The sequence below is a fragment of the Aedes aegypti genome, chromosome 2, assembly GCF_002204515.2.
Source record: "Aedes aegypti strain LVP_AGWG chromosome 2, AaegL5.0 Primary Assembly, whole genome shotgun sequence".
In the NCBI taxonomy this organism is placed as follows: Eukaryota; Metazoa; Arthropoda; class Insecta; order Diptera; family Culicidae; genus Aedes; species Aedes aegypti.
In genome coordinates, this window is record NC_035108.1 from 270,952,272 (window position 1) to 270,979,906 (window position 27,635).

At 36.8% G+C, this 27,635-nt stretch overlaps 1 protein-coding gene across 3 annotated transcripts in view; it reads right to left on the reverse strand.

The window, feature by feature from the left end:
* Positions 1-27,635, reverse strand: part of LOC5577780 (ATP-binding cassette sub-family G member 1) — a 180,668-nt gene that overhangs the window by 105,125 nt on the left and 47,908 nt on the right. For all 3 annotated transcript variants that reach the window (XM_021845071.1, XM_021845072.1, XM_021845070.1), the window contains exon 2: positions 21,953-22,551. In XM_021845071.1, the coding sequence (XP_021700763.1) occupies positions 21,953-22,004 (52 nt within the window). In that variant the 5' untranslated portion in view covers positions 22,005-22,551. The remainder of the gene's footprint in view (positions 1-21,952; positions 22,552-27,635) is intronic.

The following is a 27,635-nucleotide window of genomic DNA, read 5'->3' on the forward strand; positions in this document are numbered from 1 at the left end:
ATTTTTCGAAAAATTCAAAATAAAAGAAAAGAAAGCCCCTGGCGACGATGGAATATTTTACATTCTCATCAAAAAACTTCCAGGGAGATCTTATCATTCTTGCTTGAAATATTAATCCGTTAACGTCCAGCGTCCTCAATTGAGGACAGTGGTTTGCGCGAAAAACTTGAAAACGACACAAAATATAATGATATTATGTTTGGAGAACTTGTTCATAGACCTAATATCTTCCACTAACTGGACATTATATTTCGGGATTCACTTAGGGTAGATGTACCAATAGTGGAGGTACTAAGCACGATTGAACTTCATTTCACCGCCTAAATTCAAAAAGTGCAATTAAGGCTCAAGAATCCATCATTCAATCAGTTTTTTCGTGCAAATTTAAAGAAATTTTCAAGAAAACCCATCATTGCATTATAGATAGGAAGTGTAATGCAATGATAGATTTTCATGAACATTGCTTCGACTTTGAGCAAGACAATTGGTTTTGAAAACTTGTAAAACGATGATGGTTATTTTTCTCTTAATGTATTTATATGTTAGTGTTGTAACGGGAAGTAACGACCTGAGACGAGACTCGCGAAGACGGTCTTCTTTTTCTGTGATTGCTGAGTTTTTTTCTTATTCCACTTTGTGTTTATACCAATTATGCGCATGCTGTTCAAATCCTCACATGAACCTCTCAGCAAAATATGATTGAGTTTGCATCACATCGAATCATAAATAGTCGTTTGAGTGAAATTTCATGCCAGAAAACGTAGCAGATATTAGAATAATTAATTTTCTGCTTAGATTTATCAGCAACTTTGGAAAAAACTGCTCCGCCGACTGAGGTTTTTAATAACAGTTTACTTTGAACACAATACTTTTCACTTTTTCAGCCATAAAAACGGTGGGCTGCATTTGACGTTTCGTGAGAGGGGAATCTTGGCTGCATATGACGTTGATATTTTTCCTCTTCGCGAGTCTCTCTCAGGTAACGACCATTGACTTAATGAGAAAAATGATTTCATCGCAGTAATCCACGGCATGTCAGTGAAAAATAATACCTCCACTATTGGTACACTGTTCCTTTAGCTGCGGTATATTTTTAATTTGTGTTCCTATAGTTGCGGTATACGTTGGTTTCTTATGGGATCCTCCACTATAGGAACACTTTACCGCAACTATTGGTACAAGTAAGAGAAGTTTTAGCAATTTTAGTGATATTTCATCAGTTTTAATGCAATTTGAACGCTCCTTTCAACTATTCCATATATCAACAAGCCAATACGTCGATTGGCAGTGTCGGTTCTGTGGCTAAAGTAATAAATCAGTGAAAACGGCACTACCGCAACTATAGCACAACTAAGGGAATACTTACCCTACCAGGTGGCACTACAGCATGATCAAATGTACCTTACACCTGCACATCCAACCCCCTGAAAAAGTCGGAAACCCAACTTTTACAATGCATATCTCTGCTGAATTGTAAGCAATTTCGATGTTTTTTTTTCCACAGAAATAGAACCGAGCATCGTTCAATACGTGTACCCGAAGCTATTTATCATCCTAGCAATTTGAAAAATAAATTCTACAAAAAAGAATTGAAGCAATGACATATAATTTTCTCACAATGAAAATAATTGTACAAGTATTCAGAGAACTTATCTAATTCAACAACATGACAAGCAACAAACTTAGTGTTTCGGCAAATAATGTTGGATATCTGAAATCTTTCTAGTAGTGATCAAGTTGGTTTAAGTTTTGTTCGTTTAGTAGTGCCGCCGAAGAAGAGTTCAATCCAAGATCCTTGCACGCTAGAATATTGGTCTTTTAAGCAATTTTTTCAGACAAAAATAGCCACCTGAAATATCAAACACATTTGGCTGAGGTACAAGAACTCGTTAGAGTAATATGGCGGATTTGACGTTTCTTGCTGCCAGTTTATCGATCTCGGTAATGAACTAGTACGTTTACCGAACATCACTAAATAGTTCAGTAAATAATTTCACCGACTTTGGTAGTTTTTCTAGGAACGAATGACCTTCGGGTTAAAGACCCTCTCAGACAACAACAACAACAACAATTTGGTAATTTAGCTAATCCACAGACTGGTCGGTGAAATATTTCACCGTGTCCGTCAAACGTGTCAGAATTCGCTGACGTTTCGTTTCTCAATTTACAGATGTCGGTAACTAACCTAGGAAACACCGATTCATTTTTAAATTTGGATTTTATTCCGGTAATTTATTTTACCGAACAATGGCAGTCTGTTTAAGTGTGTAGTAGTTTGCTACGCTATTGTCCAATAAACAAACAAACAACATTACTTTTATGGAGCTATCCGATATCGACGACACACGACCATAAAAGTAAATTTGTTTGTTTGTCTGTTGGTTCATCTCGGGACCAACGGCTTTACTTCCCTTCCGAAGGAAGTCGTCACTATAACTTTTTACGTCATAAGTGACTATGTCGGGGATGGGATTCGATCCCAGGTCCTCGGCGTGAGAGGCGAGTGTTCTAACCACTACACCAGGTCCTTCCCCAACTTTGTCTGTTGGCCAATAGCCTAAAATACATATCTTTCAAATTACTACCTCCGGTTTCGCACTCGTTAAAACTTTGAATACTTTTTTTTTGCTGAAACTGTGTTTGTTTTATGGGAACGTAACTATTGATAATAATTTCGAGACTTCCGTACAAATGTGGGATACCTTGGGCGTAGACGGGTTAAACAAATGTTTTCAGTTGGCATATTTTCCTGACAAATGGAAAAAAAATCAAGGTTGTACCAGTACCAATTTTAATACCGGCGAAAATCCAGCAGAAGCTTCTAGCTATCGTCCTATCAGTTTGCTTTTCTCCATCAGTAAACTTTTTGATAAGGTCATATTGCACAGAATGATGGTCCACATCAACGAAAATTCAATTTTTACCAATGAACAGTTCGGATTCCGACATGGACATTCGACCATTCATCAATTTTGTGTGTAACAAATTTGATCCGTTCCAACAAATCTGAAGGCTATTCAACTGGTAGATATATAAAAAGTTTTCGACAGTGTTTGGCATGAAGGCTTTATTGTAAAATTGAAAAACTTTTATTTTCAAACATACATTGTTAGAATAATCCAAAGTTATTCAGGTTTACCAAATTAGGATGATAGTGTTGTCTAACACAGAACACCTAGATACATGAAATAAGTATAATGTTTGAAATGATACTAATGAAGGATTTAGAGAAAAATACTTCAGAATGATTAACGAGCATAAGATTTTATAACCCCGTGGCACAAAAAAACAACTTATTCATGATTTCAGAAGATATATGTCAAAATAAGTCAAATATTGTAATGGCTCTATTTTCCCATAACTGATCTATCCACCCTAAGATAAGTATCACTTCACATGCAACTTATGAGTCAGTCACATTCCACTGTTCAGGTCAAACATAACGAACATAGGTACCTCATATCCAAATATTATTATTTACTAAGCATTCACACTTTAGCGTCTAGCTACCGTTGTCATACGGCGTAAACATTCCATTTGTCTTCCAATCAAAACAAAATGCGTCAAACCTGTGATATTTCTTCTTAAAAGGTGAAATCGCATTCTACATTGCTATCCACAAAATATTCAAACAACAAGAGGCGTCTGTTTGGGATGCCACTCTGGCCCAATGTAAACATAATCTCGAATATGTATATTGTGAATACCAAGACGACGTCATACTGCTGAACCGGTTCTACGGAAAAGATCATCACTTTTTAATACCATACCCATTTATTGTCAGGGAATCAGGCACAAAAAAGGAACGGTATTTACCCAGTTCCCCGTATGTGCGTTCTGGTGTGTTGTTTTGATAATCGGTATCATTTGCGAATAATATGTAAATTGCCTGTTGAATAGCAATAGGTTTGCGTCGTGCAAATGATCGATCCAAGGTACGGAACCCGTTCGGCGTCTAACGTCGCTTCCCATACATGGGCAGGAGAGGGGAATTGAGCCGTGCTATTCGCAGGTTCTAGGCTTGTGGCGAAACAAGTTTTTTTTTCTACCGGCGAAAGTTATACTAGGTTTTTACAGTAGCTCGTTTGTAGCATGATCGTAGAATAGCCATAATAGAGATTTATTTAATTGGCATGGATTGTTGATGATTATACTCACGATAGTGTTGTAGTAAAACTTCTGCTGAATTATTTGTTTTGTGTCGTACCTGCGAAAAAATGTGAGGAATAAAAAAAATAGATAAATTTCATATATTTTAAATAAACAATAGCAAACAAATTATTGAAAAGGTAATATGAAATTTATTATTTTATTGTTAAAATGTAAAGTTTATTATATTATGCTTTGAGCATGATGATCGTAAAGTGATTTCATGTTTTAACTGATCTAGCACAAAATCCCATGTATTTTAAGACGTACTAGGTCAGATTACTCCATAGATAACTCAAGATAGTCCCCCAAAAAAATCTATGTTGGACAACATGGCAAAAAATCTAAGAAAATGTTATTAAAAATTCCTCCAGAAGTTCATTCATGAATTTCTTCACGATCTGTAGTTTGTTGAGGGATGTGTCCTGGATGAGGATGAGATTCTTTGATTCAAATATGAGGAAAGATTCTTGGAAAATTTTAAAAATATCTGTTAATATTTCTGCAGAGTGAATAAATAGAAGAATCACTGTAGGGATTCCTGTAGCAATCTATGAGATTTTGATATAAGAATTCTTAAACGATTTGCTGAAGTTCACTGATAAAATTGTTAACGAAACCTTGGATAAAGTTTCTAGCAAATATCGAAGAGAAATTCATCAATTTCAGAAAAAAAATAAAAAAAAACATGGAAATATTGAATTTTATAGGGGAACTTTTTATCAATGCCGGAAAGATTTGTGGAATTTAAAGAATTTGATTCCTTAAAGTATCCCAAAAGGAATTCCTGGAAGCATCTCTAGAAAAATCCATGAAAAATTCAATAATATTTATTCTGTACGAATACCTCATATAATCTCTAGAGTCTCAAACATGAGTTTTCTTATGTGCACACAAACATACATCACCTCAACTTTTCGAGCAGAAACGCACGGTATAAATGACAGGACCCCAGAATCCCTCTATAGGAAATCTGTTTTGAAGTAAGCATTTTTTTTTCAGGATACTTTGGCGCACGAATATTTAAAAACTTGTTGAACAGATTGTAAGACTACTGAGAGAATGAAATAGATTCGGTAAGGCTGTCAAATCTAGTATTTTATCATCGCAGGATTGTTCAGATCAATGTTTGGTAGTATCACGTTAAAAATAGACACCAAAATTAATGCAGAAAACAGCCCGTCCGGCTACTTTATAAATATTAATAACCCGTTTGTACTATTCTGACCTCGATCGTCTCGGCCATACATCAAATTCAAATTTGCAAGAGGCAAGTTTCAAGTGGAGCTCGGAAGTTTGAGCATCAACGATCACTTCATTAAACAACCATCACGCTAGCTAAGATCTCTCCAAAAAAATGTATGCTGGGTGCTCGACTCAACCAACGATTGAGAAGAAGCAGTCCGAAATGGTGTCTTGATGTCACGAGTGAACTCGTGAACCGGTTAACGGATTTGCAAAATTATTCCACAGTTCTGTCCGGCTAGTGTTCGACTTGATTGCAACCAGTTAAGTAGTTTGTTCCGAAAATTTGAAATTCAAGTACAATGTTCTCAAGTTGAAGAACATCAACTTGCTTCGTCATTTGAAACCAAAGTTTCTGGAACTTTGCGGGTTTCTGTTGAAACGCAACGTATGTTAAATGTTCTTTCATAGCTTCCAATTTACACTTTGAATGTACTAGACAGCAAACATGGAGAACAAAATATATTGTTCGTTATATTTTTCTTTTCAGATTAACTAAAGGGATATTTATAATATATATCTATAAAAACAATTGAACTTATATTATTTTGTTCAAAATAGCTTTGCCATATACTGCCCATAAATGTATAGTAGAGTGATGCAAATTTTGAAATGTTTGCTCCCCTATGCTTAAACGATTTTAATTATGGTAAATAGCATACTCCCAAAGTTTGGAGTGATTCGGAAGAAATTTGACTGTGCACACGCCATTTGAAGTTTATATGGAGATTACTATGCAAAACGCAAATCTTTTTTTTTTTCAACACAAAAGATTTGCGTTTTGCATAGTAATCTCCATATAAACTTCAAATGGCGTGTGCACAGTCAAATTTCTTCCGAATCACTCCAAACTTTGGGAGTATGCTATTTACCATAATTAAAATATAATATTTTATGGATAAGTGAACAAATTCTTCTAATGTGAAATCCTCCCAGCTACAACTTTGCCGAAGACCACTTTTTGATTGGAACTCAGGATAAATTGTTATTCATCATCATAATGTTGGTTTGCATGTAACATGCTCCACCAACTGTTCGGCAGGCAACAGGGGTGCTCTTGGCGGGAAGAATTGATCAAAGTAATCCAGGCTACTATGTTCTACAGCAAAAGAGCAGTGTTGCTCTGTAAGTAATTGAATGATCATCTCAGCATGATATAGACTTTGTTATCAATAATAACAAATTATCCTTATGTCCTATCGAAATGTAGTCTTCGGCAAAGCCATAGCTGGGAAGTTTTCACATAAGATGAGTGTGTTCACTTTTGCATAGATTATTATGAAGAGCAGTTAGAGGACTTAACACAAAAGGTTTGCTTTTTCCATACTAATTTCCATATAAACTTCAAATAGTGTGTGCACAGTCAAATTTCTTCCGAATCACTTCAAACTTTGGGAGGATCATTTTCATCATAATTGACACCGTTTAAGCATAGGGGAGCAAAAACTTCAAAATTTGCATCAGTTCAATGTATAGGGTAGCTCAGTGTTATACGCCCCTCTTCGATATGGTCTTGTTTGCCGGTGTACTAATTACACACGATTCAAGAATTTTGACACTTGAGCGGGGCCAAAACACATGGGAAACATGCGGAAGCGTGCCCCGTTCAAGTGTCGCAATTCTTGAAGCGAGCGAGTTTAGTTCATCGGTGGATAAGCCAATTTAACGAACCAGATTCAAAATTAAATTGAGAATGTTTGGGAATCCTTACTATTCATGAGACTGTCTCACTATGAAAATTTAACAGTTGTAACGCGCAGCAAAACAGATATAATGCAAAAACTATTAAGAGTCGAATTTCGATGTAAATTTTCAAGTTGTTTGTTTAAGCATTTTTTTTTTTTAAATAAACAGCAACAACATCAATAGTGAAACGTCGACGCGGGAATTATTGAACGATAATCATTAATTAGAATGACCAAAAAAAGAAGAAATTCACTGAAATATTATTTTCATACAACTTCTCATTTCTGGGCAATATGCCCCACCACGGACCGGACGATATGTCCTACTATCGATGCCATCTATTACCAAGCAAGCACCTTAGAAGTTTTTAGCGTGCAAAAGCAGCTGACAGTCCTGGTGCGTATAACAACTCACGGTAAAAAAATAAGCACGATGCTACACGGTAAAAATCAGCACGTTTGATTGACTCTTGACAAAACATCATTCACCATAATTTGAAGAGTTCTAACTTAGGATTAGCTATACTGTTTCCAGTATTACACTCTGAAGTGAAAAGTCGTTGATTCTTCAATTAGGACTTTTCGTCGAATGACATTTGGTCGAATGACGTTTGGTCGAATGACATTTAGTCGAAAGTACATTTGGTCGAAAGGACATTTCGTCGAATGGACATTTGGTCGAAATGCTTTGAAACATTTATCTTGGTCAAATGACGTTTAGTTGAGGGGAAATTGGGTTGAAAACTTATTTTCAGATGGTTTATTGTAAGATCATTTGGTAAAATTGATTATTGTTTTCTACGTTTCGTAAAGCTGGTAAGATAACGTATTCTTTTGTATAACCGGAATCATTAACTGTTGCTCAATAAGGTATGGGACATATTAAAAGTAGTTTTTTTTTGTACATTACAGTTGACTGAAGTATTTTGCTCTAGTGAATTTGTTATTCTTGGAAAATATCATCTTTTTTTAAAAAACTGCACAACTAGTTATTTTATTACTCAATGATGCTAACATAATGTTTCATTATTTATTCTTTTTAAATGTGATCGTTCTTCGTAATGAACTGCTGATATTCATCTGATGGAAGCGATTGGAGAGAGTGCTTTAGTAATAATGGGATCTTTCTTTGAATTCCGGGTCTTGCAGCTTACATACGTGGGTAAGATATTTAAATGCGGAAATCAGAATTAGAACGGCAGGACAAATTTGCTTCAAGGAAAACCTTTATGGCGAAGTGAATGTTGAGTGTCGGTAACTTTACTTATGGTCAATTGGCTTATTGTAACTGCCAGCTTAATACCATCCCTCAAGCAAATATAAGACTTTGCTGATAGTGTTGATGACCTCGGGTGAATAACAGAGTTTCCATAGAAGCTTTGAATGATTAAAAATGAAAATTGTGCAAATTCTATGAATCGGGTATAGGAAGACGAGTTGAATGAGGCGACAAAAGTTGGCTTGCCTCCATTTATGATCAGCTTGACTCAAATCGCAGAACATGCCTGAACGAAAAATAGCATGAAACTTCAAAGACGCAAGAGGTTGATCAATATGTTGAGAGAGCGTTCATAGAATAGAATAACAAAATTTTACTAATCGTACATAAATTACTCTTGTATTAACGACAAAATGGTACTCTCGACGGTAGTCAGACTAAACGTAAAAACTTGTTTCTATATTTTTAGATTCGACCTCTATCCTTTCCTCGAAATGTCGGTCTGACCAAATATCATACTTTCTGTAGCAACTAAACCTTTTCGACCAAATGTCCATTCGACGAAATGTCCGTTCGACCAAATGTACTTTCGACCAAACGTCATTCGACTAAATGTCATTCGACCAAATGTCTTTCGACCAAATGTCATAGATTCGATTTTGAACACCATGTCTCTTGTATAAAAGCATTCATCGACAGCTATTTGTAAGAAACTGATTGAAATTAATTCGACCTCCTTGAGCAGATGCAAGTTAGTGTCGTGGTAAGATTCAATACTAGCGCTCCAAAGATCGAAGGTTCAAATTTGGGTCGTACCGAATTTTTTTTTTTATTTCAAATCAAAACATGCAACGTTGAATTCAAGGGATGTTTCTTTGAAATTGCGAAGATCAAACAGAAGTGCAAAACCAAGTGCAGAACGATTCTCATCATGGTGCTTACTATTACCGTGTATCAATAGTTCTGCTCTTGGATTTGCACTACTGTTAAATCTTGACAATATCAGAGTACTTGAATTCAACGTTGCTTGTTTCGATTTGAAATAAAAAAAAAGTTTTCGCCGGACCTAAATTACAACCTTCAATCTGCGGAGTGCCAGTCTTGTATCTTATCTTGAATGATGTTTAAAATCAACGATTTTTCACTTCAAAGTCTAGTGCTAGAGAGAGCAAATTCAAGGTTAGTACTCTTCAACAGGCATTGCAGAATTCGCTCTCATTTGAGTATGAAGCACGATCAAAGCAAGCAAAGAAAAACATCCCATTTGTTGCGGTCCACGATCGTCATTGTATCGCAAGGTGTAACAAGTCTGATAAATGGAAGCAGCGAGCGAGAGCCCCAAAGAGAGAGCTATGATAAAATCCATTTTTCTCGCTTGTTTACCGTTGGGGATAGGGGTTTTTCTTTACTGGCACGATAAACAATCTACGAACTTCCAATAGCAATAGTGTCCCCCAGGCTTGGAGCATGTTTAGGGGGGTTTTATCATGCACTACTATCCCCCCAATCTGATCAAAGTTGTAGCAGTATACGATGAACAGTCTCTCATAAAGTGCAGCATGTTATGATAGTTACAGAGAGCGATACGTGAGAGATTCTCTCAATTTTCTCAGGATTCAATCCCTGCTCTTCAAATGATAGTAATTGGTGTTTTGAATTCAGTCAAGTGATCTATCCATTCAATCCAACGTGCTGATTTTTTACCGTGCTCTGTTTGTAGCCATGGGCGTAGCCAGAAGGAGCAGGGAAGGGCCGTTGTCCCCTTCACCTCCCCTATGGTCGACAGAAAAATAAATCAAAATCATCTAGGGTCGATGTACCAATCGTTGCATAGCTAAGAACAAATATTCATATAAAATCGAAAAATAACGCTAGCGTCATTATTTTTACAACATCTGAAAGCTTGTTATCTTGGTTTTATAGGAAAAATATGCAAACTACAAAAACTCATATGTTTATATTTATTATCGCTAATGCCACTATAGGAACAAATGTACCTATAGTAGCACTTTTTCTAATTTTTGTTCCTATAGTAGCACTAGCACCACGGCGTTGGCAACATACAAATCAAAACCGTATTTTTACGAAACTTTTATATTTTTCCTTTAAAGTGTGGATCAAAAGCTTTCGTTTGATGTATAAAAAGTTCTTAATTTATCAATAATTTCGTATAAAAAAAATAGTTTCTCTCAGTGCTACTCTAGGAACAATAAGTTTACTATAGGCTCAAGGGAGCTCAAATTTTAAGCAAAACTAATTATTTCGATCATTTTTTGAACAAAAGCAAGCTGTGTATCAATGGTACTTAGATAGCTCCTGACCTTCATGACAAAAAAATATTTTGAGACGTTTAGTTGCGAAACGGCCGTAAAAAGCCACAAGTGCGACTATAGGGGACTGTCTACTAAGGGAACACTGACCCTGACCAAAAATTTCAGCAATAGTCACTTCAAGGTATATCCCAGAAACCGTTTCTTGGTATATTCAGCAGCAGTAAAAATGTTGTTATTTGAAAATGCACCTTCGTAATACTACCAGAACTTTCTTCAAACCTTGGCTTCATGAATTGTGTCAAGAGTTCTAACAAAGAACTTACAGGATTCCTTCAATCATTCCTGCTTATTTTTTAAGAAATTTTTCATGTGTTTCCTCTCGAACTCTGTTAGAGGTTAAACCTGGAATTCCGCTTTAGAAATTATAAATTTTTGAGGATCACTTCAGTATTTTCGTATATCTCAGTAAATTCAAGATATTTCTTTTAGAAATTGCTTGAGATACCATGACCCCACAGTTATGGATCAAATAGTGTAGAGTCCAACCTATAAAATTCAATAAAATGACATGGAAAACGTAAAATTTTAATTGAAAAGCACGAATTGAATCGTTTCAAATTGGAACTTCGGTTAGTAAACTGTTTTGAGTGTAATATTTACATAGGATTACATAAAAATTAAAAATTGCATCGGTTTCTGAAAACCATATTATGGATCAATTTTCATATTATGGATCAAATTGTGACATATTACGGATCAGTGCGCAAAATCAAGAGATTTTAAACTCAATGCATCTGTATTGCATGATTTGGTGAAAGTTAACAATGTGTTACATATTACTGCAAAAAATAGCATTGTTAGAGCTGGAAACAAGGGTAAAATGTCCTTTTTTGTGATATACTGTATTGTAGTAACTGAGGCATGAACTGTTTTCGCTCCACACCAAGTTTTCCACAAATTTTTGTCTGCTAAAAAAATGAAATTTACCAACCTTGATGTTGTATTAATTTTATCTTTAGTGCTATTGTCTGAAAATGTCGAATCCAATGCTTAATGGTAGAATGGTAAATGGTAGAAATCTACATTCTTTGGAAGTGATCCATAACCGTGGTAAACAATCATTTCCTGGTCCATATTATGGATCACTAGTTAGAAGTGCTAATATTCGGTATTTAGAATCAACAATCAAGTAAACTGTTTTCTAAAGATGAATTCACACTAAATCGAAGCGAACGAGCATGTTTTATACTATAACATATTATTTTTACCACTTGTGGGAGCTTATGAATGCTGACGGCACTTCTTACAGAAAACGACCATATAATGATAGCTGTGTGGTACCAACTAAACATTTGTCAAATACACCGTTATTAAGCGGTTGAATGTTGTGCTTAACTTTACAAATGCTAGAAGACAAATAGCATAACATGGGAAAAATATGTTTTACGTCAACATTTATGTTTTGAGCGAGTTATCCGATGTTGAACGCCAAAGTGATCCGTCACTGTGGGTGATCCGTAACTGTGTGGGCATGGTATATGGATAATTTCATGACTCAATTTTTTTTTTTTTTTCAGGAATACTACTTTGAACTTCTCCAAAAATTCTGCCATAACATCTACTGAGTTTATTCTAGATTGTTTGTGCAAAATTTTCACCAAACAATTTTTTTTATTTTCTGAGAATTAAACCAGAATCTGCAAAGATTATCGAGTAATTCCTGCAGAAATTATTTTAAGTCTATGAAACACTTTTAGAGCTTTGAAAAATGCGATGAATGAAGAAACTCGCTATCTCCTTTCGTTTGGGAGTTATTAATTTGAATTGAAAACTCTAGAGCCAGAAAACCAGATTTGGTCGGACCACCCTATGTCACCGTAGGAAAAAAGCTCTAAATCGGTCAATTTAAGAGATGCAAAAAAACTCTTTTTGGAAAAGCTGCTTGAAATTGAATGGTCTACAACTTTGCTGAAGTATGTATAATATAAGTAAGAAAATTAGTTTCACAATTTCTATGAAAATGAGGTCCACCCTAATTTTTAATAACACCAAACAAAGGACCTTACTAATACAAACAACTTTGTAGAAGACCGTTTTCGTCTAATGTTTCATTCTAAAGCTCAAAATGCATCTTTCCGCGTAAAACTGATTCCTGGACCACTGTGCAATGGAAATAGTTAAAATTTCGAGAGCATTGTCAACATCAAGTTTTGTTTGCAAAGAAATGTTAACATCAAAATTACTATGTGTGTATATTTCATATGTATTCCAGTCCGCTCGAAAATAATTGAGAGTGGAACTGATGGGATTGAGAATCGCTTCATAGGATATTTTAAATATAACAGGGACATGATCATATTCTAAATCAGCATGAGTGACCAGTTGGCTACAAAGGTGGCAAGAATCGATTGAGACCAAATCAATCGTAGAAGGATTTATAGAAGGGGAAAAAAAATAGGGCTATCAGTTGAATTGAGATATATGCTGAAGAGCACTCATCAAATAAAATTCCGCCGTTGGAATTGCTGTGCGAATTATTCCATGAGTGATAATTGGCATTAAAACCACTAATGGCAACATGTTTTGACTTATTTCGAATCAATTTACATAGTTCAGTTTGAAGCAAATCGACTTGCTGCTCAATGCATTAAAGGGCAAATAGGCAACTATGAAAGAATATTTACCAAGCTGTGTTTTAACAGAAGCACCCAATTTAAAAAAAAAATTGGTTTCAAATAACGAAAAAATGGATCTTTTATACGCCTAAGAATGATTACTGCCACTCCACCACATGCTCCATCCAGACGATTATTACGAAAAATTTTGAAACTCTTTTGAGTTTCAAACCAGGTTTCAAATAAGTTTCAGTAGTAACTGTAATATGTATATTATTAGTTGTTAGAAAATCATATATTTCAGTCTTTTTCAACTTTTTTCGGTAGATTCAAATGTCTGTCGTTTTGGCCATTTTGCTAAAAAAATAAATGAAAAGGGGTGGGTGGGTGCACGCTATGTCTGAACCGGCAGACTATAAAAATTGAATGTAAATCGATTTTTTTCTTGCTATAGACCATTTACTATATTTACTGTATTTGTGTTATATTTTCATAATTGGATAGTTTAAAATCTGCTGGTTCAGATTTGTATTTGTTATACCATGGGGGGTATTAACATTTGTGACGGAATGCTACGAGAGGGAAGGGGGAGGGGGTTTACAATTCACTAACAGAAGAATTAAATTAATTTTTTAAAGTTCTTAACTGCTAATGCAGACACTATGAAATTTTTACCAAAATCTCAACAGTCAAAAAGATCTCAACAGTACCTTCGAACTTGCCACACGACATACAACTATTAAAATGGTCAATTGGCAAAGGAAGCTCTCAGTTAATAACTGTGGAAGTGCTGACAAAATCACTGAGCTGAAAAGCAAGTTATGTCCCAGTTAGGACGTAACTCCAAACAGAAGAAGAAAAAAGATGAAAACTAGGGAGGAATGTTTTGTTCAGAACACTATTAATGAAGTGAACCAGTGAACGAATCACACATTTGAACTTGAGTTAAATACAATTCTTACTTCAACTAACACTTCATACTTATCTTTACTTTCCCTGCGATAGCCGACTCGCCAAGCGCGATAGTTATTCGTTAACGCTTGATTGGTGCTAGCGGTGAAGAATTTCTCACCGATTAAAGAAAACGTGCTATCGTGCCCAACATATATGGAAATTAATAATTAGAGCATGAAGCTTGTTGAAACTCAAAGCTGCTTCCGTGCTCGAGGATTTTGGAAACGATTTGGCTGAATAAAATTCTAAGTGAAGGGCATGCATAAGATATCAAGTTGCGTGCATTCATGTTTGAATGGCAGAAGGGATGAACAGACTCAATCAAATGCTTTGAACCGAATCTTTGGATAGCAAATTAAGTTTGGTTAGGCTCTAGGAATTATTTTTCAATCATCATATTATTAGTTTATTATAAATTATGCCTCTTACAACTCTTGATTACTTTTTAGAATAAGTAGGTATATAAAAATCAGTATGGTTCAGAAAAATACTCTAGATTCGTATTTTTCTGAATCGTACTGAATTTTATATACTTATTCGAAAAAGTAATCAAGAGCTGTAAGAGGCATAATTTATATAAAATAAATAATATAACGAGTTTTTCAGATATTGCTAACGAATCAGCTTTGAAAGGTTCAATCGCCTACAATTTTGTTTTCCTGAGTTGTTCCCACGTGTCACGATTATGAGTTTCACGTGTGTTATTACAAATGAATTAACACGAAAAACATCAAACTACCTTATAATTAAGTGCTTAAAAACTAGAGCGTACGGCTATCACAACAAAAACCACATCAAACCTAATTGATCCGTGTAATTATTGAAACCTGCCTATCGGTAATCTGAAACCGGATAGTTAGCAAAAAAAGTGCTCATCATCTCTTCAAATCGTGGCTACTGTCATTACGGCGAATCAATCTACACCGGGGAGCGAAATACTCCCATTCATTAGATGACGCGTGGGATATTCTGGCTCATTACATCTCCTTCACAAAACAACAATTCACTGGAAAGAAGGCGGCTGCCCGAAAATAAGTTGTATTTATTGAGTCGCACTCGATATCTAGCTACATTGTCACAAAAAGTATATCGAGCTTGTGCAAGAAGAAGGGCGTAAGTCGAATGATCGATTTCTCTTCATTGATCATCAAATTTGCATCGTGTCACCAATATGCGCAGAAGAGGGAATCGATGAAGAGAAATCGATCATGTTACTTACGCCCCTGTTCTAACGGAAGCTTGATAAGTATATAAGCAGTTCGCTCTACTATGCGATATGGAAAAAGATCTAAATACCTACAAATTATTGTGTGGGGTCAGGTTTGTGAACGCCATATGATGAACAAACGAAGGCTTCAACACTGCGCGAACAAAAAGTGGAAACAAAGTTTTCCTGTTTAGGTTTCAGGGCATAAAACGTGACGGGAATTGAATATCATCAGCCCCGTGTCAGCCGCTTCGACTTCACTTCAGGGTCACGTAGGCTTTCTTCAACTGCGGTAGATCAACAACGCAAGGTGATATTTGAAACGAGCTAGAAATAATTGTCTTCATTATTGACAGTGATACTATTGTTGTTATAATTCTAACGAGCATGGCGAGCGTATAATGACAATATTGATTTGCACTCTCCCTACTTAAGCCGAGAACAATTATTTTGCGAGATTCGACACCTTTTTAATGAAGTTTCAGAATAACTTTTGTGATAAAAACACTTGTGTTGTGTAATAAGATTTTGAAAAATCTTAATCATTTATTGGAAATAATGCAATGAAATTATTACTAACTGTCGTCTCTATTCGTCTTATCCATTTTTATTTTGGTCGCAGTCAGTTTTGATTCGTCTCACAAGTAACGGCTCACTGTGATATAGTGAGTGGTTAAAATACATCACTTCAACGTTACGATAAAATGTTCTACTCCAATGTCTAGATCTACGGGTATTTCCTTCCATTCCTTCAGCATGTTGAAATATATAGATTTTTTCTTTTAACATTCATTGGTGCCATCAAAATACAGCCCAAACATATAAGCAAAATTCCTTTTGACCAAACAATCACGGCTGCTCACAATGCAGCGACAACAACATAACCAAAGATTTCGTTTTCGTAATTGGAATGAAATCCTTCAGTGATGATGTCCGTTGAAATAACTAACTCATAGGAAGAAATTGGAATCGTAATGTGGCGTGGCTCTGTCGAGCACTAATCAGGTTTCGCTCGGAACGTATTCGTCCATGCAATCTCGGTAAAAAAAAGTCCAAATTGAACAATTAAACTGTAGTTATTTATTAAAAACTGGAGTTTTATTGCATTCTTGGTGTACAAGTGGACGAACCATAACCGTTTTCACAAAATTACACTTTGAAACGGAATGGAACGACTATTATTCGCGCTTACGATAAAGTAAATCGAAACCACTTTGCAGTTTTTCAACTTGTGAAAAGGTCAGTTCAATATTTCCACACATTTTTTTTGATACTTTCTCAATATCATATTATTCATAAGTGGAAATCATGGAAATAAAATATTTTTAACCTCTAATGGCATAACTTTGATGGACTAACTGCACAAATCCAATCCTAATCCAATCCTAATTCAATCCAAATCCAATCCAAATCCAATCCAAATCCAATCCAAATCCAATCAAAATCCAATTCAAATCCAATCCAAATTCAATCCAAATCCAATCCAATCCAATCCAATCCAATCCAATCCAATCAAAAATCCAATCAAATCCAATCCAATTCAATCCAAATCCAATCCAAATCCAATCCAAATCCAATCCAAATCCAATCCAAATCCAATCCAAATCCAATCCAAATCCAATCCAATCCAAATCCAAATCCAATCAAATCCAATCCAATCCAATCCAAATCCAATCCAAATCCAATCCAAATCCAATCCAAATCCAATCCAAATCCAATCCAAATCCAATCCAAATCCAATCCAAATCCAATCCAAATCCAAATCAATCCAATCCAAATCCAATCCAAATCCAATCCAATCCAATCCAAATCCAATCCAAATCCAATCCAAATCCAATCCAAATCCAATCCAAATCCAATCCAAAAATCCAATCCAAATCCAATCCAAATCCAATCCAAATCCAATCCAAATCCAATCCAAATCCAATCCAAAATCCAATCCAAATCCAATCCAAATCCAATCCAAATCCAATCCAAAATCCAATCCAAATCCAATCCAAATCCAATCCAATCCAAAATCCAATCCCAAATCCAATCCAAATCCAATCCAAAATCCAATCCAAATCCAAATCCAAATCCAATCCAAATCCAATCCAAATCCAACCCAATCCAATCCAAATCCAATCCCAAATCCAATCCAAATCCAATCCAAATCCAATCAAATCCAATCCAAATCCAATCCAAATCCAATCCAAATCCAATCCAAATCCAATCCAAATTCCAATCCAATCCAATCCAAATCCAATCCAAATCCATCCAAATCCAATCCAAATCCAATCCAAATCCAATCCAAAATCCAAATCCAATCCAAATCCAATCCAAATCCAATCCAAATCCAATCAAATCCAATCCAAATCCAATCCAAATCCAATCCAAATCCAATCCAAATCCAATCCAAATCCAATCCAAATCCAATCCAAATCCAATTCCAAATCCAATCCAAATCCAATCCAAATCCAATCCAAATCCAATCCAAATCCAATCCAAATCCAATCCAAATCCAATCCAAATCCAATCCAATCCAATCCAAATCCAATCCAAATCAACCAATCCAAAATCCATCCAATCCAAATCCAATCAAATCCAATCCAAATCCAATCCAAATCCAATCCAAATCCAATCCAAATCCAATCCAAATCCAATCCAAATCCAATCCAAATCCAATCCAAATCCAATCCAAATCCAATCCAAATCCAATCCAAATCCAATCCAAATCCAATCCAAATCCAATCCAAATCCAATCCAAATCCAATCCAAATCCAATCCAAATCCAATCCAATCCAATCCAAATCCAATCCAAATCCAATCCAAATCCAATCCAAATCCAATCCAAATCCAATCCAAATCCAATCCAAATCCAATCCAAATCCAATCCAAATCCAATCCAAATCCAATCCAAATCCAATCCAAATCCAATCCAATCCAATCCAAATCCAATCCAAATCCAATCCAATCCAATCCAAATCCAATCCAAATCCAATCCAAATCCAATCCAAATCCAATCCAAATCCAATCCAAATCCAATCCAAATCCAATCCAAATCCAATCCAAATCCAATCCAAATCCAATCCAAATCCAATCCAAATCCAATCCAAATCCAATCCAAATCCAATCCAAATCCAATCCAAATCCAATCCAAATCCAATCCAAATCCAATCCAAATCCAATCCAAATCCAATCCAAATCCAATCCAAATCCAATCCAAATCCAATCCAAATCCAATCCAATCCAATCCAAATCCAATCCAAATCCATCCAATCCAATCCAATCCAAATCCAATCCAAATCCAATCCAAATCCAATCCAAATCCAATCCAAATCCAATCCAAATCCAATCCAAATCCAATCCAAATCCAATCCAAATCCAATCCAAATCCAATCCAATCCAAATCCATCCAAATCCAATCCAAATCCAATCCAAAATCCAATCCAAATCCAATCCAAATCCAATCCAAATCCAATCCAAATCCAATCCAAATCCAATCCAAATCCAATCCAAATCCAATCCAAATCCAATCCAAATCCAATCCAAATCCAATCCAAATCCAATCCAAATCCAATCCAAATCCAATCCAAATCCAATCCAAATCCAATCCAAATCCAATCCAAATCCAATCCAAATCCAATCCAAATCCAATCCAAATCCAATCCAAATCCAATCCAAATCCAAATCCAAATCAATCCAATCCAATCCAAATCCAATCCAATCCAATCCAAATCCAATCCAAATCCAATCCAAATCCAATCCAAATCCAATCCAAATCCAATCCAAATCCAATCCAAATCCAATCCAAATCCAATCCAAATCCAATCCAAATCCAATCCAATCAATCCAATCCAAATCCAATCCAAATCCAATCCAAATCCAATCCAAATCCAATCCAAATCCAATCCAAATCCAATCCAAATCCAATCCAAATCCAATCCAAATCCAATCCAAATCCAATCCAAATCCAATCCAAATCCAATCCAAATCCAATCCAAATCCAATCCAAATCCAATCCAAATCCAATCCAAATCCAATCCAAATCCAATCCAAATCCAATCCAAATCCAATCCAAATCCAATCCAATTCCAATCCAATCCAAATCCAATCCAAATCCAATCCAAATCCAATCCAAATCCAATCCAAATCCAATCCAAATCCAATCCAAATCCAATCCAAATCCAATCCAAATCCAATCCAAATCCAATCCAAATCCAATCCAAATCCAATCCAATCCAATCAAATCCAATCCAAATCCAATCCAAATCCAATCCAAATCCAATCCAAATCCAATCCAATCCAATCCAAATCCAATCCAAATCCAATCCAAATCCAATCCAAATCCAATCCAAATCCAATCCAAATCCAATCCAAATCCAATCCAATCCAATCCAAATCCAATCCAAATCCAATCCAAAATCCAATCCAAATCCAATCCAAATCCAATCCAAATCCAATCCAATCCAATCCAAATCCAATCCAAATCCAATCCAAATCCAATCCAAATCCAATCCAAATCCAATCCAACAATCCAATCCAAAATCCAATCCAAAAATCCAATCCAAATCCAATCCAAATCCAATCCAAATCCAATCCAAATCCAATCCAAATCCAATCCAAATCCAATCCAAATCCAATCCAAATCCAATCCAAATCCAATCCAAATCCAATCCAAATCCAATCCAAATCCAATCCAAATCCAATCCAAATCCAATCCAAATCCAATCCAAATCCAATCCAAATCCAATCCAAATCCAATCCAAATCCAATCCAAATCCAATCCAAATCCAATCCAAATCCAATCAAATCCAATCCAAATCCAATCCAAATCCAATCCAAATCCAATCCAAATCCAATCCAAATCCAATCCAAATCCAATCCAAATCAATCCAAATCCAATCCAAATCCAATCCAAAATCCAATCCAAATCCAATCCAAATCCAATCCAAATCCAATCCAAATCCAATCCAAATCCAATCCAAATCCATCCAAATCCAATCCAATCCAATCCAAATCCAATCCAAATCCAATCCAAATCCAATCCAAATCCAATCCAATCCAAATCCAATCCAAATCCAATCCAAATCCAATCCAAATCCAATCCAAATCCAATCCAAATCCAATCCAAATCCAATCCAAATCCAATCCAAATCCAATCCAAATCCAATCCAAATCCATCCAAATCCAATCCAAATCCAATCCAAATCCAATCCAAATCCAATCCAAATCCAATCCAAATCCAATCCAAATTCCAATCCAAATCCAATCCAAATCCAATCCAAATCCAATCCAAATCCAATCCAAATCCAATCCAAATCCAATCCAAATCCAATCCAAATCCAATCCAAATCCAATCCAAATCCAATCCAAATCCAATCCAAATCCAATCCAAATCCATCCAAATCCAATCCAAATCCAATCCAAATCCAATCCAATCCAAATCCAATCCAAATCCAATCCAAATCCAATCCAAATCCAATCCAAATCCAATCCAAATCCAATCCAAATCCAATCCAAATCCAATCCAAATCCAATCCAAATCCAATCCAATCCAATCCAATCCAATCCAAATCCAAATCCAATCCAAATCCAATCCAAATCCAATCCAAATCCAATCCCAAAACCAATCCAAAACCAATCCAAATCCAATCCGAATCCAATCCAAATCCAATCCAAATCCAATAAAAATTCAATCCAAATTCAATCTGAATCTAGGGGACGGGCCTGGTGTAGTGGTTAGAACACTCGCCTCTCACGCCGAGGACCTGGGATCGAATCTCATCCCCGACATAGTCACTTATGACGTAAAAAGTTATAGTGACGACTTCCTTCGGAAGAGATGAACTAGCCCAGGGCTAAAAATCTCGTTAATAAAGTCAAACCAACCAACCAACCAATCTGAATCTAATCCAAATTCAATCTGAATCTAATCCAAATTCTATCCGAATCTAATCCAAATTCTATCCGAATCTATTCCAAATACATTTCAAAACCAATCCAAATCTAATACAAGACTATCTCGAATCCAACACAATCTAGGTTTTTTACATGTGGTTTTCAGAACACAACAAGGAAACTCATAAAACTTTGTAAATAACCAGAAATTCGCATATCTCGTTGTTCTGATGCAGATGCCAACCACAAGATTAAACTAGTGTGTGCCTTAGATCCTGTAGCATAAAGTGCGTCTCAACAGCTTCTAATGGCTACGTAGGCAATAGTTGGCGGTCATAAAAATAAGACGTACAGATTAAAACGACGATAAAAGCTCTTTTCGGCCTTAACTGCCCCGGAGTGACATTGAACTTCACCGAGGCAATCAATTTTGTGGTCAAAACAGCGTCATTTCGAGGCGAAAATACACCGTTGTTAGCTTTTGAGTGGTTTGATGTACGAATGAGAAGCGTACACGTATCTACACATGCAAATTACAAAAATGTTTTGTATCTTCGTATGTTTTTTTTTGTTAATATGAAGATTTGATACGTGTTTCTCTTTTTTAAGGGGTTTCAAAATATTTCGTTGATAAATGCTGTAACCCTATTTATGTACACAATACGGAAAGAGGAAACGGATTAAGTTTCATGTTTCTGTCTATCTATTATTATAATCAAACTTACCTTTCTTGCCCACCGAAACGGTGTAGTTGATGTTGTCGAACGTGATATCCATGACTCGAAGCAAAATTCACAGGAATTAACTGATCAATTCACAACCTTAGTTACTGCTGCATAGAACCTGCACGATTTGTATGAGATCTCGAGGCACTTTTTCAATCTGTATTTAACACTGCACTTCGTGTATTTGTGATATTTTTTTCGCGCAACAATATGCACTCTATCAGAACATTGACACGGAACTACTGTCTAACTTCACTGTATCCCAGAATAAAGCTGGCTGCTGCAGCCCTCAAGTACCCGCTAATAGATAGTTTGCATTATTTCATCAAGCTGTTTCTGCTCCTTCGGCGTCTTGGGCGAAAACACAACACCTTCCGCACTCAAGTCGAGGCGTATGCAAACTGAGAATTAAAATGCAATTCCCAGGAATTACGTCTCGCCAGCGTAACAACTCAGCTGTGCATCATCGTAATCATCTTCTGTATAAATTTTATAGGATGTCCATGCGCAGAATCTAATCAGCGGTTGATCAAGACCAGATTAGAGTCCCATTGAGAGGAATATGCCATTCAATCCCAGCGCCGATCGATTCTGGCGGGCTGCAATGATAATAGGAACGAGAAATTTGCCTTTAGCGAAATGAAATATCATTGAAGGGTTAATACTAATCCTACATTTTAAGCGTTATGACTCACGACTGAATAGCAGTAAATCCAATATTACAGGAAATTCTAGGTATCAATCACCTTACTTACTTAAGCTAACTCACATTACCCAGTTTGTTCTTTGTAGAAAAGTTAGCTGTAGAAAACACACTTGATCAAACAATCTGGAATACAACTTGCGAATGTAGTTTTATTTATTTTTTGAGAAGGCTGTTTCTATCGATGTTGTTTTCAGAAATAAGAAGTAGCTATACGTAGCTTGTCAAGATCATTTATTTTCACTACAGCTGACAAAACTAGTGTTTACATAATTAGGCTGATACAAATATTAATTTTCTTTTATGTCACCCCCCCCCCCTTCAAAAATCCGAAAATTTTGAAGGGGAGAAAAAAAAATATTCATCATTTTTTTGACATCAGTTAGATTTTTATCATTTTTTAAAGTAAAAAAACAAGTAAAATAATGATCCAGAGGACGTTTGAAAAAAGTTTAATAATTATCGTTAAAATAAAAATTCGAAAAATAACTTTTTTTTTCATTTTTGTTTTTTTAGTTCCTTATTTATTTTTATCCCCCCCCCTCGTACCTTCCAAGTGGTCTCGGACATAAAAGAAATTTAATATTTGTATCAGCCTTATGACTCACGTTGATTTGAATGAATTTCAATTATTTAATAAAGTTGGGACTTTTTAATTACTCAGTGTATATGTTTCGTCTTGGTCACGTTCCGATTTTGGCACGTTCTGTTTTATCACGTTTCACATATAATATTCCCTTCATGGCAACACTTTGATTAACAACTACCGAAAAGCTAAACATTACATATAATTTGCAATTGGATTAGATGGACAAATTGATGTGAAGATTTGCGAAAAAGTTACACGTCTTCTCAGTGAGAATCGAACTCACGACTCCCCGATCTCTAGTTGGGGCGCGTTACCGTGAGTTCGATTCTCACTGAGAAGACGTGTAACTTTTTCGCAAATCTTCAAATCAATTTGTCCATCTAATCCAATTGCAAATTATATGTAATGTTTAGCTTTTCGGTAGTTGTTAAACTTCCACTCGGCTGGTTAGTCGTAAACCACGATTCATAATTAAAAACATGTAACACTTTTCTTCTTCTTTTTGGCATTACGTCCTCACTGGGACAGAGCCTGCTTCTAACCTTAGTGTTCTTATGAGCACTTCCACAGTTATTAACTGAGAGCATGGCAATGGCAATGAATTTTAAATCGCTCTATAGGAGGCTCAGCCATTCTACAATGGTGGCAATGCGCAGATCGTTAAGGTGAAGATGCATCGAAGCCAAACCTAAAATTTCCAAGAGCACAAATCTAGAGATCCAGACAACCGTTTGTGAAAATTTAACTCGCTGTTCACTCGCTAGTGATGACCAGTGAGTTAAATTTCAGTTAAGTTTCAGCACAAACGATTGTCCGGTTCTCTAGATTTGTGATCTTGAAAATTCAGGGTTTGGCTTCGGAGGCTACTTTCGATCAGTTATTGAAACGGAAAGCCTCCATTCCGTTACGTGATCCGGCAGATTCGGATCATCCATCGTCATGAGTTTCAGTGATAACAGAACGCTGCGCTTCAATATCCAACGCTTGTCGATTGATAAGGTAGCTGCATAGTACCACTAACAGCTAAACGACTGTTTGTAAGAATCAACGTTCAGATGCCAACAGCCTATGAGACCCTCTCCGCGCGAAGTGATTGGCACCGGTCAACGACGAAGACGAAACGAATGGTTCGATAAAGAGTGCCAGAGAGTTACATACGTTAAGAAGCCGTATGCTTGTGACCGATTCCAGAGATGGCATAACAGAGAAGGACCGTCAGCAAGAGCCGAAAAGAAGCGAATCCACCGCAGAAATGAAAAGCAAAACGAAAAACGTGTGATACCTGAAGCTCAAGATTGCATGTAGGGGAAGTGGTGGTAAAATGAACAGGGGTGGTAAAATGAACACCTTGAATTTTATCGAGAAAAAACAAATTTTGATGAATTTTTATCACGCACTGACGATTTATAGCATAAATCAGATTGAACACTCTGATACATAGGACAATTGAAGTGAAAATATCAACAAAAACTAAGAATTTAGAAAATCACGTTTGAGAATTAGAACTGACGTAACTTTTAGCTCGGAAGACTTGAGGTTTTTCAGTGAGGTGAATATCGTTATGATATGAGGTCAAATCTGATACTTTTAGAATTCTTTTTGAATGGGTTACAATCATTAATCGATATATTTTCGGTAAGGCAATAAAAATTTTCAGAAAAATTTGTTTTTGCTCACATTTTTTGCATGATGTTCATTTTACCAACAACAGCTGTTCATTTTACCCACATAGTGCAGCTAAAATGAACATTTACATCCTTTTTTGCTAGTGACAAAAATATCTGAAAATTCAGCTATTTTAGTCTAAATTCGTGTCACTGCTATATATAACATCCCTGTTTTTCATGTTGTGGTATAGAACTAAACAAATTCCTCGTTTTTCTATCAGAATCAAGATGATTTCCTTAAGGTGTTCATTTTACCACCCCTTCCCCTACCAGAACGATATGCGGAGTTTTAATGCAACGGTCAACGGCGCACAGCACAATACCAAGCCAATGCCCACCATATTCAATGATAGTGGAGGGAATTTGCTGACCGATATAACGGCGATGGCTACCAGGTGCAAGAAGCACTTTCAGTGATTGTTGAACGGTGATAATGGAAATGTAGCGAAAAACAGGATGAACATTAATGATGACAATCAAGCTGTGGAGTCACCGACCATAGGAGAGCTTAAAGCTGCTTTGAAGGACCACCTCGCGTCCGTCCGTCAAGATGCTCCCATCTTTATTCCAGCACATTTCAGCTCGCGGCACGAGACCTTTGCGGGATGTGTTGAGCTTGTGATAGAACTTCCGCGTTTCTTGCGGAACGGTACAGCAACTCCATCTCTTGGCATTCCACCTCTTCCAGGCAGCGCTTTTAGTCCCGGATAGGCAGGTTTGCTGTTTCCGCTTCAGTCTATATCGTTCCACGTTTTGCCGCGTACCATGCTGCAGAATTGCAGCCCACGCTGCATTCTTCTCCTCCAAAACCTCCTGGCACTCCTCGTCGAACAAATCGTTTCTTGATCTCCGTTCCACATATCCGATAATGCCTTCCGGAGATCCGTTAATTGCTGCTTTGACTGCCCTCAAGGGGGGCCCTATTGAGCTTGCCCTCAAGATGCTGCGCGTACGCATTGGCGACATCCAATTGTTTCAGAGGCGCTAGATTGTACCGAGGCGGGCGTCGGTACCACCCATCGTTGATGACGGATAGTCCATCCATCCATCCATCGATCAAAACGTGGTTGATTTGCGATTCTGTATGCTGCTGTGATTTCCAGGTGTACCGATACGGGCGGCTGTGCTGTAAATAGGTGCTAGGAATGGCCATATTCTTGGAGGCGGCAAAATCAATTAGTCGTAGGCCGTTCTCGTTCGTCAGCCAGTGGGCGCTGAACTTTCCAAACGTCGGTCTGAACTCCTCTTTCTGGCCATCCTGAGCCTTCAAATCTACTATGATGATCTTTACGTCGTGGCTTGAGCAGTGGTCGTACTCGCGTACGAGCTGCGCGTAAAATGCGTCCTTGTCATCATCAGTGCTTCCGGAGTGTGGGCTTTGCACGTTAATTATACTGATGTTGAAGAATCGGCCTTTGATTCTTAACTTGCACATTCTCTCATTGATCGGCCAGCACTCGATCTCGCTGCACATCACCCATCACTATTAAAGCTGTTCCCAGCTCACGTGTGTTGCCGCCGGTCTGGTACATGGTATGATTACTTCTAAACGTCCAGCACACCTCCTCGACAATGGACCAGATCTTTTCCATGCGGCAATTCCTCCAGAAATGCCGTGAGTACCAGGTCCCTACGCACCACCTATTCAAAAAATTGCGATTTTATTCGTAGAGCTATTGAAGATCATGGACGAGAACAGCTTTCCCGGGAAGCTCACAAGATTTATTAAAGCAACGGTGGACAGTGTGCTACACTGCGAGAAGATCTCGGGTGGACACTCCAGTTTGTTCGAATCTCGGCAGGGACTACGACAAGAGGATGGACTTTCATGCTCAATATTCCGCTTTAAGGTGTCATGCGGAGAGCCGGCCTTAACATTCGAGACATGATTTTCACTAGATCCGGTCAATTTGTCTGCTTCGCGGAAGACATTATTGGAAAAAAATTGAAAATGGTGGCAGATTTGTTCACCCGCCTGAAACCCGCCTGAGCGCGACAGGGCCCGCCTAGGAAGCAATGTCACGATAGATGAGGATACATTCGAGATGGTTGACGAGTTCGTCTACGTCGGATCTTTGCTGACGACCGACAATAACGTTAGCAGCAGTGTCTGCATATTTCAATATACAGTCAACAACGCCGATCCTCAGTAGGCTCCGTCATCGTTGAATTCTTCTTTGTGTGAATGTTTGTTTGACAATACATGCACGAATCTGGTAGAACGTGCATTCAGTTTTTCAATTACTTTTGCTACACTAATTCTCATCCACTACTGACATTCAAATTCAATTTCACTAGTGAAAAAAATCATTTCCGTCAGAATACCCCACAAAACATCCGCAAATTGCAAAAGTTGTATTTTTTTATTAAAAGACAATCATGATTCATCAACTGGAGGCATCACATTGCCGTTTTCTTACACCAGTAATATAAAATTCATTTGTAATTTGTTATATTCAATTTTCAATTTCAGTGCCTCTAGGTGAAACTGAATTTTGAAATGACTCCAACAGTGGGTGAAACTGAATGTGTGCGTGTGTTGCACCCACTCTCTTTCTCGTCGCATTCGCACTCGAAGTCAGATTGGCTTCTTGCTAGCGGAGTTTGTTTTTGTTCGTTTTCGCACTGATCGGGTATCATTCGGCTGAATTTTTACGACACTGGTTAGCAGACAGCTCACTGACAGTTGGCTTGTCTTCTTGCCTTCTTTGACCACTTTCTTTT